This window comes from Panthera leo, chromosome C2 (assembly GCF_018350215.1).
Source record: "Panthera leo isolate Ple1 chromosome C2, P.leo_Ple1_pat1.1, whole genome shotgun sequence".
Classification (NCBI taxonomy): domain Eukaryota; kingdom Metazoa; phylum Chordata; class Mammalia; order Carnivora; family Felidae; genus Panthera; species Panthera leo.
The window spans coordinates 130,770,785-130,784,125 of NC_056687.1; the positions used below are offsets into that span (position 1 = coordinate 130,770,785).

Here is a 13,341-nt window from a genome sequence, read left to right on the forward strand (position 1 = left end):
GCCATCCGGATGTCTTCTTTAGAGAAGTGTCTATTCATGTTTTCTGCCCATTTCTTCACTGGGTTATTTGTTTTTCGGGTGTGGAGTTTGATGAGCTCTTTATAGATTTTGGATACTAGCCCTTTGTCCGATGTGTCATTTGCAAATATCTTTTCCCATTCCGTTGGTTGCCTTTTAGTTTTGTTGGTTGTTTCCTTTGCTGTGCAGAAGCTTTTTATCTTCATAAGGTCCCAGTAATTCACTTTTGCTTTTAATTCCCTTGCCTTTGGGGATGTGCCGAGTAAGAGATTGCTACGGCTGAGGTCAGAGAGGTCTTTTCCTGCTTTCTCCTCTAAGGTTTTGATGGTTTCCTGTCTCACATTCAGGTCCTTTATCCATTTTGAGTTTATTTTTGTGAATGGTGTGAGAAAGTGGTCTAGTTTCAACCTTCTGCATGTTGCTGTCCAGTTCTCCCAGCACCATTTGTTAAAGAGACTGTCTTTTTTCCATTGGATGTTCTTTCCTGCTTTGTCAAAGATGAGTTGGCCATACGTTTGTGGGTCTAGTTCTGGGGTTTCTATTCTATTCCATTGGTCTATGTGTCTGTTTTTATGCCAATACCATGCTGACTTGATGATGACAGCTTTGTAGTAGAGGCTAAAGTCTGGGATTGTGATGCCTCCTGCTTTGGTCTTCTTCTTCAAAATTACTTTGGCTATTCGGGGCCTTTTGTGGTTCCATATGAATTTTAGGATTGCTTGTTCTAGTTTCGAGAAGAATGCTGGTGCAATTTTGATTGGGATTGCATTGAATGTGTAGATAGCTTTGGGTAGTATTGACATTTTGACAATATTTATTCTTCCAATCCATGAGCAGGGAATGTCTTTCTATTTCTTTATATCTTCTTCAATTACCTGCATAAGCTTTCTATAGTTTTCAGCATACAGATCTTTTACATCTTTGGTTAGATTTATTCCTAGGTATTTTATGCTTCTTGGTGCAATTGTGAATGGGATCAGTTTCTTCATTTGTCTTTCTGTTGCTTCATTGTTAGTGTATAAGAATGCAACTGATTTCTGCACATTGATTTTGTATCCTGCAACTTTGCTGAATTCATGTATCAGTTCTAGCAGACTTTTGGTGGAGTCTATCGGATTTTCCATGTATAATATCATGTCATCTGCAAAAAGCGAAAGCTTGACTTCATCTTTGCCAATTTGGATGCCTTTGATTTCCTTTTGTTGTCTGATTGCTGATGCTAGAACTTCCAGCACTATGTTAAACAAGAGCGGTGAGAGTGGGCATCCCTGTCGTGTTCCTGATCTCAGGGAAAAAGCTCTCAGTTTTTCTCCGTTGAGGATGATGTTAGCTGTGGGCTTTTCATAAATGGCCTTTATGATCTTTAAGTATGTTCCTTCTATCCCGACTTTCTCAAGGGTTTTTATTAAGAAAGGGTGCTGGATTTTGTCAAAGGCCTTTTCTGCATCGATTGACAGGATCATATGGTTCTTCTCTTTTTTTTTGTTAATGTGATGTATCACGTTGATCGATTTGCGAATGTTGAACCAGCCCTGCATCCCAGGAATGAATCCCACTTGATCATGGTGAATAATTCTTTTTATATGCTGTTGAATTCGATTTGCTAGTATCTTATTAAGAATTTTTGCATCCATATTCATCAGGGATATTGGCCTGTAGTTCTCTTTTTTTACTGGGTCTCTGTCTGGTTTAGGAATCAAAGTAATACTGGCTTCATAGAATGAGTCTGGAAGTTTTCCTTCCCTTTCTATTTCTTGGAATAGCTTGAGAAGAATAGGTATTATCTCTGCTTTAAACGTCTGGTAGAACTCCCCTGGGAAGCCATCTGGTCCTGGACTCTTATTGGTTGGGAGATTTTTGATAACCGATTCAATTTCTTCGCTGGTTATGGGTCTGTTCAAGCTTTCTATTTCCTCCTGATTGAGTTTTGGAAGAGTGTGGGTGTTTAGAAATTTGTCCATTTCTTCCAGGTTGTCCAATTTGCTGGCATATAATTTTTCATAGTATTCCCTGATAATTGTTTGTATCTCTGAGGGATTGGTTGTAATCATTCCATTTTCATTCATGATTTTATCTATTTGGGTCATCTCCCTTTTCTTTTTGAGAAGCCTGGCTAGAGGTTTGTCAATTTTGTTTATTTTTTCAAAAAACCAACTCTTGGTTTCGTTGATCTGCTCTACAGTTTTTTTAGATTCTATATTGTTTATTTCTGCTCTGATCTTTATGATTTCTCTTCTTCTGCTGGGTTTAGGCTGCCTTTGCTGTTCTGCTTCTATTTCCTTTAGGTGTGCTGTTAGATTTTGTATTTGGGATTTTTCTTGTTTCTTGAGATAGGCCTGGATTGCAATGTATTTTCCTCTCAGGACTGCCTTCGCTGCATCCCAAAGCGTTTGGATTGTTGTATTTTCATTTTCGTTTGTTTCCATATATGTTTTAATTTCTTCTCTAATTGCCTGGTTGACCCACTCATTCGTTAGTAGGGTGTTCTTTAATCTCCATGCTTTTGGAGGTTTTCCAGACTTTTTCCTGTGGTTGATTTCAAGCTTCATAGCATTGTGGTCTGAAAGTATGCATGGTATAATTTCAATTCTTGTAAACTTATGAAGGGCTGTTTTGTGACCCAGTATATGATCTATCTTGGAGAATGTTCCATGTGCACTCGAGAAGAAAGTATATTCTGTTGCTTTGGGATGCAGAGTTCTAAATATATCTGTCAAGTCCATCTGATCCAATGTATCATTCAGGGCCCTTGTTTCTTTATTGACCGTGTGTCTAGATGATCTATCCATTTCTGTAAGTGGGGTGTTAAAGTCCCCTGCAATGACCACATTCTTATCAATAAGGTTGCTTATGTTTATGAGTAATTGTTTTATATATCTGGGGGCTCGGGTATTTGGTGCATAGACATTTATAATAGTTAGCTCTTCCTGGTGGATAGACCCTGTGATTATTATATAATGCCCTTCTTCATCTCTTGTTACAGCCTTTAATTTAAAGTCTAGTTTGTCTGATATAAGTATGGCTACTCCAGCTTTCTTTTGGCTTCCAGGAGCATGATAAATAGTTCTCCATCCCCTCACTCTCAATCTAAAGGTGTCCTCAGATCTAAAATGAGTCTCTTGTAGACAGCAAATAGATGGGTCTTGTTTTTTTATCCATTCTGATACCCTATGTCTTTTAGTTGGCGCATTTAATCCATTTACATTCAGTGTTATTATAGAAAGATATGGGTTTAGAGTCATTGTGATGTCTGTATGTTTTATGCTTGTAGTGATGTCTCTGGTACTTTGTCTCACAGGATCCCCCTTAGGATCTCTTGTAGGGCTGGTTTCGTGGTGACAAATTCCTTCAGTTTTTGTTTGTTTGGGAAGACCTTTATCTCTCCTTCTATTCTAAATGACAGACTTGCTGGATAAAGGATTCTCGGCTGCATATTTTTTCTGTTTAGCACACTGTAGATATCGTGCCAAGCCTTTCTGGCCTGCCAAGTTTCAAAGGAGAGATCAGTCACGAGTCTTATAGGTCTCCCTTTATATGTGAGGGCACGTTTATCCCTTGCTGCTTTCAGAATTTTCTCTTTATCCTTGTATTTTGCCAGTTTCACTATGATATGTCGTGCAGAAGATCGATTCAAGTTACGTCTGAAGGGAGTTCTCTGTGCCTCTTGGATTTCAATGCCTTTTTCCTTCCCCAGTTCAGGGAAGTTCTCAGCTATAATTTGTTCAAGTACCCCTTCAGCACCCTTCCCTCTCTCTTCCTCCTCTGGGATCCCAATTATGCGTATATTATTTTTTTTTAGTGTATCACTTAGTTCTCTAATTTTCCCCTCATACTCCTGGATTTTTTTATCTCTCTTTCTCTCAGCTTCCTCTTTTTCCATAACTTTATCTTCTAGTTCACCTATTCTCTCCTCTGCCTCTTCAAGCCGAGCCATCGTGGATTCCATTTTGTTTTGCAATTCGTTTAAAGCGTTTTTCAACTCCTCGTGACTGTTCCTTAGTCCCTCGATCTTTGTGGCAAGAGATTCTCTGCTGTCCTGTATACTGTTTTCAAGCCCAGCGATTAATTTTATGACTATTATTCTAAATTCACTTTCTGTTATATTATTTAAATCCTTTTTGATCAGTTCATTAGCTGTTGTTATTTCCTGGAGATTCTTCTGAGGGGAATTCTTCCGTTTGGTCATTTTGGAGAGTCCCTGGCGTGGTGAGGACCTGCAGTGCACTTCCCCTGTGCTGTGGTGTATAACTGGAGTTAGTGGGCGGGGCCGCAGTCCGACCCAATGTCTGCCCCCAGCCCACTGCTGGGGCCACAGTCAGACTGGTGTGTGCCTTCTCTTCCCCTCTCCTAGGGGCGGGATTCACTGTGGGGTGGCGTGTCCCGTCTGGGCTACTTGCACACTGCCAGGCTTGTGTTGCTGGGGATCTGGCGTATTAGCTGGGGTGGGTAGGCAAGGTGCACGGGGGCTGGAGGGGCAGGCTTAGCTCACTTCTCCTTAGGTGATCCGCTTCAGGAGGAGCCCTGTGGCAGCGGGAGGGAGTCAGATCCGCTGCCGGAGGTTTGGCTCCGCAGAAGCACAGAGTTGGGTGTTTGCGCGGAGCGAGCAAGTTCCCTGGCAGGAACTGGTTCCCTTTGGGATTTTGGCTGGGGGATGGGCGGGGGAGATGGCGCTGGTGAGCGCCTTTGTTCCCCGCCAAGCTGAGCTCTGCCGTCCGGGGGCTCAGCAGCTCTCCCTCCCTTTGTCCTCCAGCCTTCCCGCTTTCCGAGCAGAGCTGTTAACTTCTGACCTCCCAGACGCTAAGTCGCGCTTGCTGTCGGAACACAGTCCGTCCGGCCCCTCGGCTTTTGCCAGCCAGACTCGGGGGCTCTGCTTGGCCGGCGAGCCGCCCCTCCGCCCCGGCTCCCTCCCGCCAGTCCGTGGAGCGCGCACCGCCTCGCCGCCCTTCCTACCCTCTTCCGTGGGCCTCTAGTCTGCGCTTGGCTCCGGAGACTCCGTTCTGCTAATCCTCTGGTGGTTTTCTGGGTTCTTTAGGCAGGTGTAGGTGGAATCTAAGTGATCGGCAGGACGCGCTGTGAGCCCCGCGTCCTCCTACGCCGCCATCTTCCGGAACCCCCCCAGCTTTGTTCTTTTTTCTTAAGATTGCTTTGGCTCTTCTGCGTTGATAAAATTCAACACCATTTCATGATAAAATGCTCAACAAACTAGGTATAAAGGAATGTACCTCCAAAGTAATAAAGGTCATGGTTAACAACATACTCAATGGTGAAAATTGAAAGCTTTTCCTGTAAGATCAGGAACAAGATAAGGATTCCCCCTTTCTACTCAACACAATACTCGAAATCCTTTCCAGAACAATTAGGAAAGAAAAAAAAAAAAAGAAATATAAATAGGAAAAGAAGTTGTAAAATTATCTGTTTGCAGATGACATGATTCCCATATGTAGAAAACCCTATAGACTCCACCAAAAAGAACTACTAGAATTAATACACAAATTCAGTAAACTTGCAGGATACAAAATTAATATACAAAAGTCAGTTGTGTTTCTACATACTAACAATGAACAATCCAAAAAGGAAATTAAGAAAACAGTCTTATTGGGGCACCTGGATGGCTCAGTTGGTTGGGCGTCCGACTTCAGCTCAGGTCATGATCTCACAGCTTGTGGGTTCGGGCCCTACATCAGGCTCTGTGCTGACAGCTCAAAGCCTGGAGCCTGCTTCCAATTCTGTGTCTGCTTCTCTCTTTGCCCCTACCCCACTCATGCTCTGTCTCTGTCTCTCAAAAATAAACATTAAAAAAAAAAAAAACAGTCTTATTTACAATAACATCAAAAATAATAAAACACTTAGGAATAAACTTAATCAAAGAGGCTAAAAGTTGCACATTGGAAATGACAAAACATCAATGAAATTAAAGGAGACACAAATAAATGGAAAGACATTCTGTGTTCATGTACTAGAAGACTTAATACCATTCAAAATATCCATACTACTCTAAGTGGTCTATAGATTCAATGTTGTCTCCATCAAAATCCCAATGGTGTGTTTTTGTTTTTGTTTTTGTTTTAGAAATAGAAGAACGATCCTGAAATTCATATGGAATCCACAAAGTCTCCTTTATTTTAAAGTCAACTGACTATGAACTGATTAACTGTGTCTATACAATATTTCACTACAACACCTAGATTAATGTTTGATTAAGTCACCGGGGACTGTAGCCTCACCAAGTTGACACATAAAACTGACCATCACAAAAGGCTGATGAAAAATAAGATGACATATCTTTCTTCTAATGGGCTCAATGCAAATGTCCAATAAGAACCGGATGGAGTAGTACAGACCCTCAAGACACACCTATCCATGCATTTCACAGACCAAGCTAAGGACCCCAGAGACAATGTGCACGCTGCTATCGATGAGGCTCCTTGCGTGGGAACAGTGAACAGGTTCTCTCTGTTGCTTGGTGTGTTTATTGAGCTTTGGAGAATCCTAATAATTTATAGTTTCAATCACAGAATGGAGTTGTTTACACAGAGCAAACTAACAAGACCTAAATTCTGAATTTCCGCTTCCATTAAGAGGCAGTATGGTATAACAGAAAATATATCACCTGTGCATCAGGCGCCTGGATTCAAATCCATCTTTGTCACTTTCTAGGTGTCCAGTCAAGTCACTTAACCTCTCTAAGCCTGTGAATGGCCATTACCTGTGAATGGTAAAAATAATATTGTCATTTCAACGTTATCGTGAAGGATTAAAGACCATAAACCAAGTGGCATGAGTTCATAAAACATGATCAGCTAAGACATGCTATGAACTTCTTTTAGTTCGGAGATTATCTAGTGTTAGCTGAGTAGTCTTGGGAAATTTACTTTCCTTCTCTGTGTCTCAGTTTCCTCATCTGTAATATGAGCATAACAATAAATTGTTCTGGGGATTAAATGAGTTGATATGTATGTTTTCATATATAAAATTAATTTATATAAACTGAGTGCTCAGAATAGTGCCTGGTACACAGTAAGCACTATATATGTTGCAATTATTATAATTTTCCATTTATGTGGTAGCTGTGAAATGAGGGACATGGAACACCTGGATTTTAGTCCCAGCCCTGCACTGGGTGAATGCACAGAAGCCACTTCACTTCTCTGCCATCATTTCCTCCTCTGTAAAATGAAGGAGTTGATTGGACTGTCTGTGGTACTCAGACATTGTAAGATTGCATGCTAAATTCCACTGAGAGATGCAGGGACTTGAGAAGACTTCTGGCTCATAGAGTCTCCAGCTGCTGATCTCTCACAGATCTGTCAAGGCTTCCTTATTGATTCACACCAAGAATCCTGCCTCTGTCTCGGTTTTTCTGCAGGGCAGTTGATCTGTTTACTTTGCACCAAGATGTGTTCCTCTGTCAGCCTCCTCGGAGCTGTCACAAGCCAGCTGCATGGCAGGGAGAGACGGAAAAAGTGTTTTTGTTTTTCTGCTTCACTGTCTTCCTTCCTTTAGGGTCCCTTCTGAAAAAGGTCAAAACAGAATTCTGTGTCTGCCATAATGAGACATGCTAGCCAATCGAAGAAGCAGGGCCCATGTCAGTGACAGGGCCTGCCCCGGGGAGGCCAGGATTAGAGTCCCGTGAAACCTGACTCAGCCTCCAGTCCATGGGGCTTCAGTGGTCACTCCCTTTCTGCCCCTGACATATAGCACATTACAAACATCCTGAATGCTGTGGTTGGCAGGTGGGAGGGGACGGTAACTAACTAAAGTATGACAGGAAATCTAAGGGAGGGCAAAAAAAGAGTGACATGTGGTTTTTGCCTAAGATTATGTGGCAGACTGAAATTCTACATACATCCTCTCTTGCTTTTTCTGTATTATACTGTGACTAGGGAGGCAGGAAGGAGGGACTCCTACCTCTTTCGTCAAGGCAGAAGAGTGTTATAAAGGCTGCTTCCATTTCTTCTCGCTCATGTGCTTCTGCCCCCTTTGTCTTTTTATCTGCTCCTCCCCAGAGATAGAAGAATATCTGAGTGTCAGACTCAGGGGTCCCATGGTTGTATTTATGACCAGGCAATGTTATAAGCTTTAAAGACAGGGTCCCAAGAACTGCCCTTCTTTCTTTCTGTGTCCCGGACCATGTCATAAACGTCTAAGGAGGGAGGGACTGGCAAACAGGGAGAAGAACACCTGGTTGTAAGTAACTGCAGATCAACTGACTGTGTTCAACAACGTGATATTTATAATACACATTCTGAACGGATTTTTCCAAATGACTGACTCATTGATTGGTTCCCCTGGCCATTAGAATAAATGAGGTAGAACTTCATCCTACTTTGAATTAAAAAGGGAGTTCTCATCACTCCTAACAAACATTGCATTGCTTATCATTTCCATCAGAAAGAGCTAAGCCTTTCATTGACATAGGTTATTTTGCAACCTATACAGCTCCAAATAATCTTAGCATCTCCAAGGGAGAAGAAAACTCAAAAGAACATCCCACCCAGTCCTCTATAACATTCTCCACTTGGCTTTCTCTACCACGTTTTTGGGGAATAGTTTCTTCTTGAACATTTCCAGTAATAAAACACTCACTCTTACACAGATGACTATTTCTGGACAGGTATAATTCTTTGTTACTTCCTTGTAACTTCCTCACCACTTCTTCCCCGCTTTTGGAGTCAAAGTAAATTGAAATACCTTTTCCTATGACAGCCCTTTAAATGGTTCTCAGACTAGGTTATGCTGTAATGATCTCAGTGGCTGAAAACAGCACCGAATCCTTTCATGTAGACACAAATGTCCATCCTGGATCATCTGGGGACTCTGTTGCACATTTCCCTCACTTAGAGACTAAGGTTAAGATAACAGATACTATTAGTAGTTTACTTTTAGCATCTACCAATTGAGTAAACATGCAATGACCGAAAAGTTAGTGTAACTTGAGTAATGGTTTCAACTGAATTTTAATTGTTATTCTCCAGCTTCCTGGGATTGAAGTTTCTTTCAAAACCGAAATAGGATATCTTGAGTTCTAACTCCATGTACTCCAGAAGTTGATAACCTCCCCAGTGTTTCTGTGGGGTTCCATTCCTTGGAGTTATCTGTCTGACTCTCCCTCCACAGCCCTTCTCCCCCAAGTTCTCAATCCCTGTGGGCCATATCACACTGCAGTCTGGTCTGCTTGTCCCAAAACATGGACACAGCCCCTCTCCTTTATTCTGCAAGTCACCACCAGAAAATGCTATAATGGGTGGCAGATTTACTAGAGTCTTAAGGATAACAGGGAAGAGGAAGTAAAGAGGGCACCTGACTAGTAGAAGAGGAAGTAGACAGGGTCAAATGACTTGACCTTTGAAAATTAGACCTCACAGTTTCCAAAGTTCCTTACCTGTCTCCTGCTTTCCCCAACCCCAATGTCAGGCCCATCTTCAGCTCTCTGATGAATCCTTGCCTAATTTCTTCTCAACCCACACCGCTGGGCCCCATGTCTATGTCTCTAGTTACAAAGGGAAAATTCAACTTGACATTACTTTATTCAGCAGAGCAGTTGAGCTCCCTTTGTCTTAACCTCTACCATTTTGATTTATTCTAATACAATCTCCTTCATAACAAGGACTTCTTAATATGTTTTACAAGTGAAAGAATTATCTACCATAGCCTCCACATTAAAAGAGAAAGCAAAAGTTGAGAAATTAGTTTTTCTTTAAGATGCCTCAAAAAAATTTGTAGCAAATGCTTTTTATTCCAACCAACTTCATATTAAAGAAAATTTGAAATGTTGTATGCATGGATTGTAAAGGGTGAATTTGGGGATATCCAGGAAGTCAGATCATGAAAGTCCTTAGAAGACCTGTTAGCTTATATGCATTTTTTTATTTTAAGCAGGAAATTAGCCTGATTGGTGGATTAGCATTGGGGGGTTGGGGGTGGGGAGCATAAGAGAGAGGGCAAGGAGACCAGCCAGTGCTGGAGTCCAGCCATAGGGGACGGAATGCACAGGAGTTGGTGTGGGAGCCAGGACTAGGCGAGGTATCAGGAATGACACTCAGTTTTCTCTTTGTAGCAACTGGTTGAGTGTTGGCACAATTCACCATGACAGAAAATAAATGAGCAAGAATCAATGGGCGGGGGGATTATGTTTCTTTTTGGACACAATTCATTTTAGGTCTGAGGCATCCCACAGATCAGAGAAAGGAGTTAAGTCAGGTTTTTCAGGCAGGACTGGCCAGAGAGGTCTGCATCCTGAGGAAGGAACAGGTTGCCTCTTAGAACCCCAATATTCCAGGGGAAACTTTGGAGTAAAAGATCCCTTTTGCTGCCTTCATCTTATTCGAGGTCTGGGACTTCCTTGGTGCAAATCACTAGCTTAATATATGGAAGTGACATCTACAGCGCTTGAGACTGAGACCTTATTCCACAACCTGCACCCTGGAAAAAATGGAGAATTCCTTCTTTACCTATGTATGTGTAACCAAACAGAGGGAGGGCTATTGATTTAATCTGAGTCACTCTACAGAGTGTTGCTTGGGGGCCCAGAATTTAACCTCAATATTGCTTGAAAGAGCCTTCTTGTAGAAGTGAGTGTCTCATTGTGATGGATGCCTGACATTTACCAGTGTGACTTACCTGTCACTGTTTTCCACCCATTTTTCATATGGGTACAGTTAAAAGATTTCACTTGTTTGCCTTCTTATGCAGCATTATTAGCATCATGCTTTTGCCTTCAGAAAAAAAATGGAAAAAGAAAATGTGATTAGTATTGTCCCATTCAAATCATTAAACCTAAACTGCCATCGTAGAAGCTACAGACATGGAGTCAGGCATCAGTTTCCAGCTCTAGACCAGGGAGGCTCTCTGCTATGGGGGAGAACACTGGAATTGGAGTTAGGACATCTGCCTTCCCATCCCAGATTTCCATTCACTAGATAGTCCTTCAGTGAGTCACTCATATACTTTTGGTCCTGTTAGTCTTATCTAAAAAATGGGCAAATTATTAGTCACTGATGAATCACAGGGCTGCTTTGAGATTGTAGTGGCAAGACTAAGTAAAGACTCTAGAAACCACTGGGAGTGAAATCTTGCCATTTGCAACAGCATAGATGGATCTACAGAGCATAATGCTAAGTGAAAGAAGGCAGGAAAGAAAAATGCATATGATTTCACCCATATGTGGAATTTAAGAAACAAAACAAATGAACAGAGGGGGAAACGAGAGAGACAAAGCAAGAAAGAGACTCTTAATGATAGAGAACAAACTGATCATTGCTGGGGAGCTGGGTGGGGGGATGGGTGAAATAGGTGAAGGGGATTAAGAGCACACTTATCACGATGAGCACTGAATGATGTATAGCATTGTTGAAATCACTATATTGTACACCTGAAACTAATATAACACTGTATGTTAACTACACACTGGAATTAAAAATTAAAAAATTAAAAAAAAAGACTATAGAAACCAAAGGGATACTACATCCCAAATGCCACAATCTAAGAGTGCTGGGCTTTTGGCATCTCTCATCAGTTCTTCCTCATAAAGTTCACACTGCCTTCAGCTACTGTGGATGCATTCTTAATTTTTTTTAAAAGATACTTCCTTTCTCTTGCAGTGCATAGTATGGGACTGGGACTCCAATGGCAAACATGACTTCATTGGAGAATTCACCTCGACATTCAAAGAGATGAGAGGAGCAATGGAAGGGAAACAGGTAGGTGGTAAACCACGCATGCTATTTCCCCACGCACTTCTCTCATGATGCATCCTTAGCACCCTCTATACATGGAACAGCAGGAGGGGAGACCTCAATACTTGATTAAATGTGACAAGTAGGGAGCATGGGGGTATTTGAGTACCTAGAGTCTAGTACTAGCCCCACCCAAAGCAACCAGTGTGACCTTGGACAAGACACTGCCTCTGTGTGGTACAGTTTCTCCGTCAATAAAACCGAGGGGTCAGATGAGAATGTTTCTCATTTCCCTTAGCTGTATAGCCTGCGACAAGTGACTCAGTTTTCTCTGTGCCTCAGTTGTCTCACTTAAAAAATGAGGGTGGTAATTGTACCTACCTAATAGAATTTTGTGAAGATTAAACGAGATAATCCATGGTATTCACTTAGCAGAGTGCCTGGCATGCAGCTAGTACTTCCAAAATATCTGCTTCTAGTAGTACTATTCTTTCCATGACTTGGTGGCATTCAGTGCACATTAGTGCTTTGGAAAAGTTATTAGATTCTTCCAAATTTTCATTATGGACACTAGATTTTCATTTGGCTTCTCCATTTCACTCTCACACACTGGATACCAAGACACATACCCAAACACTGCCATATACCATAGAGGCACATAGGGATTTCATTGCACCAGACACAAAGCTAAACTTCCTCTGCATTTCTCTCAGACACACATGCATTCACATATCAATAAATTGATCAGTCAGTTGCTGTCATCTGGACCCTAACCATGGAACTGCTGTTCTCACCTGTTCAGTGTTCACCTGCCCAATTTCCAGCTACAAAACCTGTATCTCTTTGCCTGAGGGCTTTGTCTGGTGACTGGGGCCCATTCATCCCAGGCCCACAGGAGGCTGAGGTATGAGGGGAGGTGTAGCTCCTTCTAGGGAGTGGCCCTCAACAAATAATTCATGGGGGAAAAGGGAGTATAAATACCCAGCTGTCTTGCCCCACAGGTGGCAGAACTCGGAGTGTGTGTTCTATGCAGCTTCCCAGGGTTCCCCAGCGGGAATAGGCCCTGGTGGCCACAGTGGTAACTGACCCACACACCTTTTTGGCAGCCTCCGCATCTCAATTCCCTACTCCTCGATTGGTACTTTCTGGTATTACCTCCCAAGTGAACCATTTACACTTAAATCCTTGCCTCTGGGGCACTCAAACCAAAATACCTGACATTCTTACTCTGGGACCCACTGTCCCCATGGAGCAGAAAAGAGTGACAGCTGACCATTCAGTGGCTTTGAGAAAGGTCTTTTCCCTAGAGATAAGATCCTATACCCGGCCTGGTCAGAGGTGCTGATTACAGAAATGTCACAACTCATTTTTCCAGTCTCTTCTTTCAGATATAAGGTCAAGATATACCTAGACTGGATGGGAATAAACTAACATGCTTGAGAATGGAAGCTTAATCTAAATCGGACCGTTTGTTGAGTACTTACATTTGGTCTAGAAAATCAAGGGCAACTTTTTTCATAACTCCCACAAAACCTGGTGTATATGCTCTATTAAATATCCAGTATTGCAAGCAACTTGTGAAACATGCAGAGATCTTCCCCACGAGCAGGCACACAGAGTTTCAGGGCCATAGTCAAAATCACACTAA

The 13,341-nt window shown here is 42.1% G+C and overlaps 1 protein-coding gene across 2 annotated transcripts in view; it reads left to right on the forward strand.

Annotated features, from left to right (window-relative positions):
* Nucleotides 1-13,341, forward strand: part of CPNE4 (copine 4) — a 684,237-nt gene that overhangs the window by 627,164 nt on the left and 43,732 nt on the right. For both annotated transcript variants that reach the window (XM_042956193.1, XM_042902930.1), the window contains one exon: nt 11,619-11,717. In XM_042956193.1, coding sequence (XP_042812127.1) covers nt 11,619-11,717 — 99 coding nt within the window. The remainder of the gene's footprint in view (nt 1-11,618; nt 11,718-13,341) is intronic.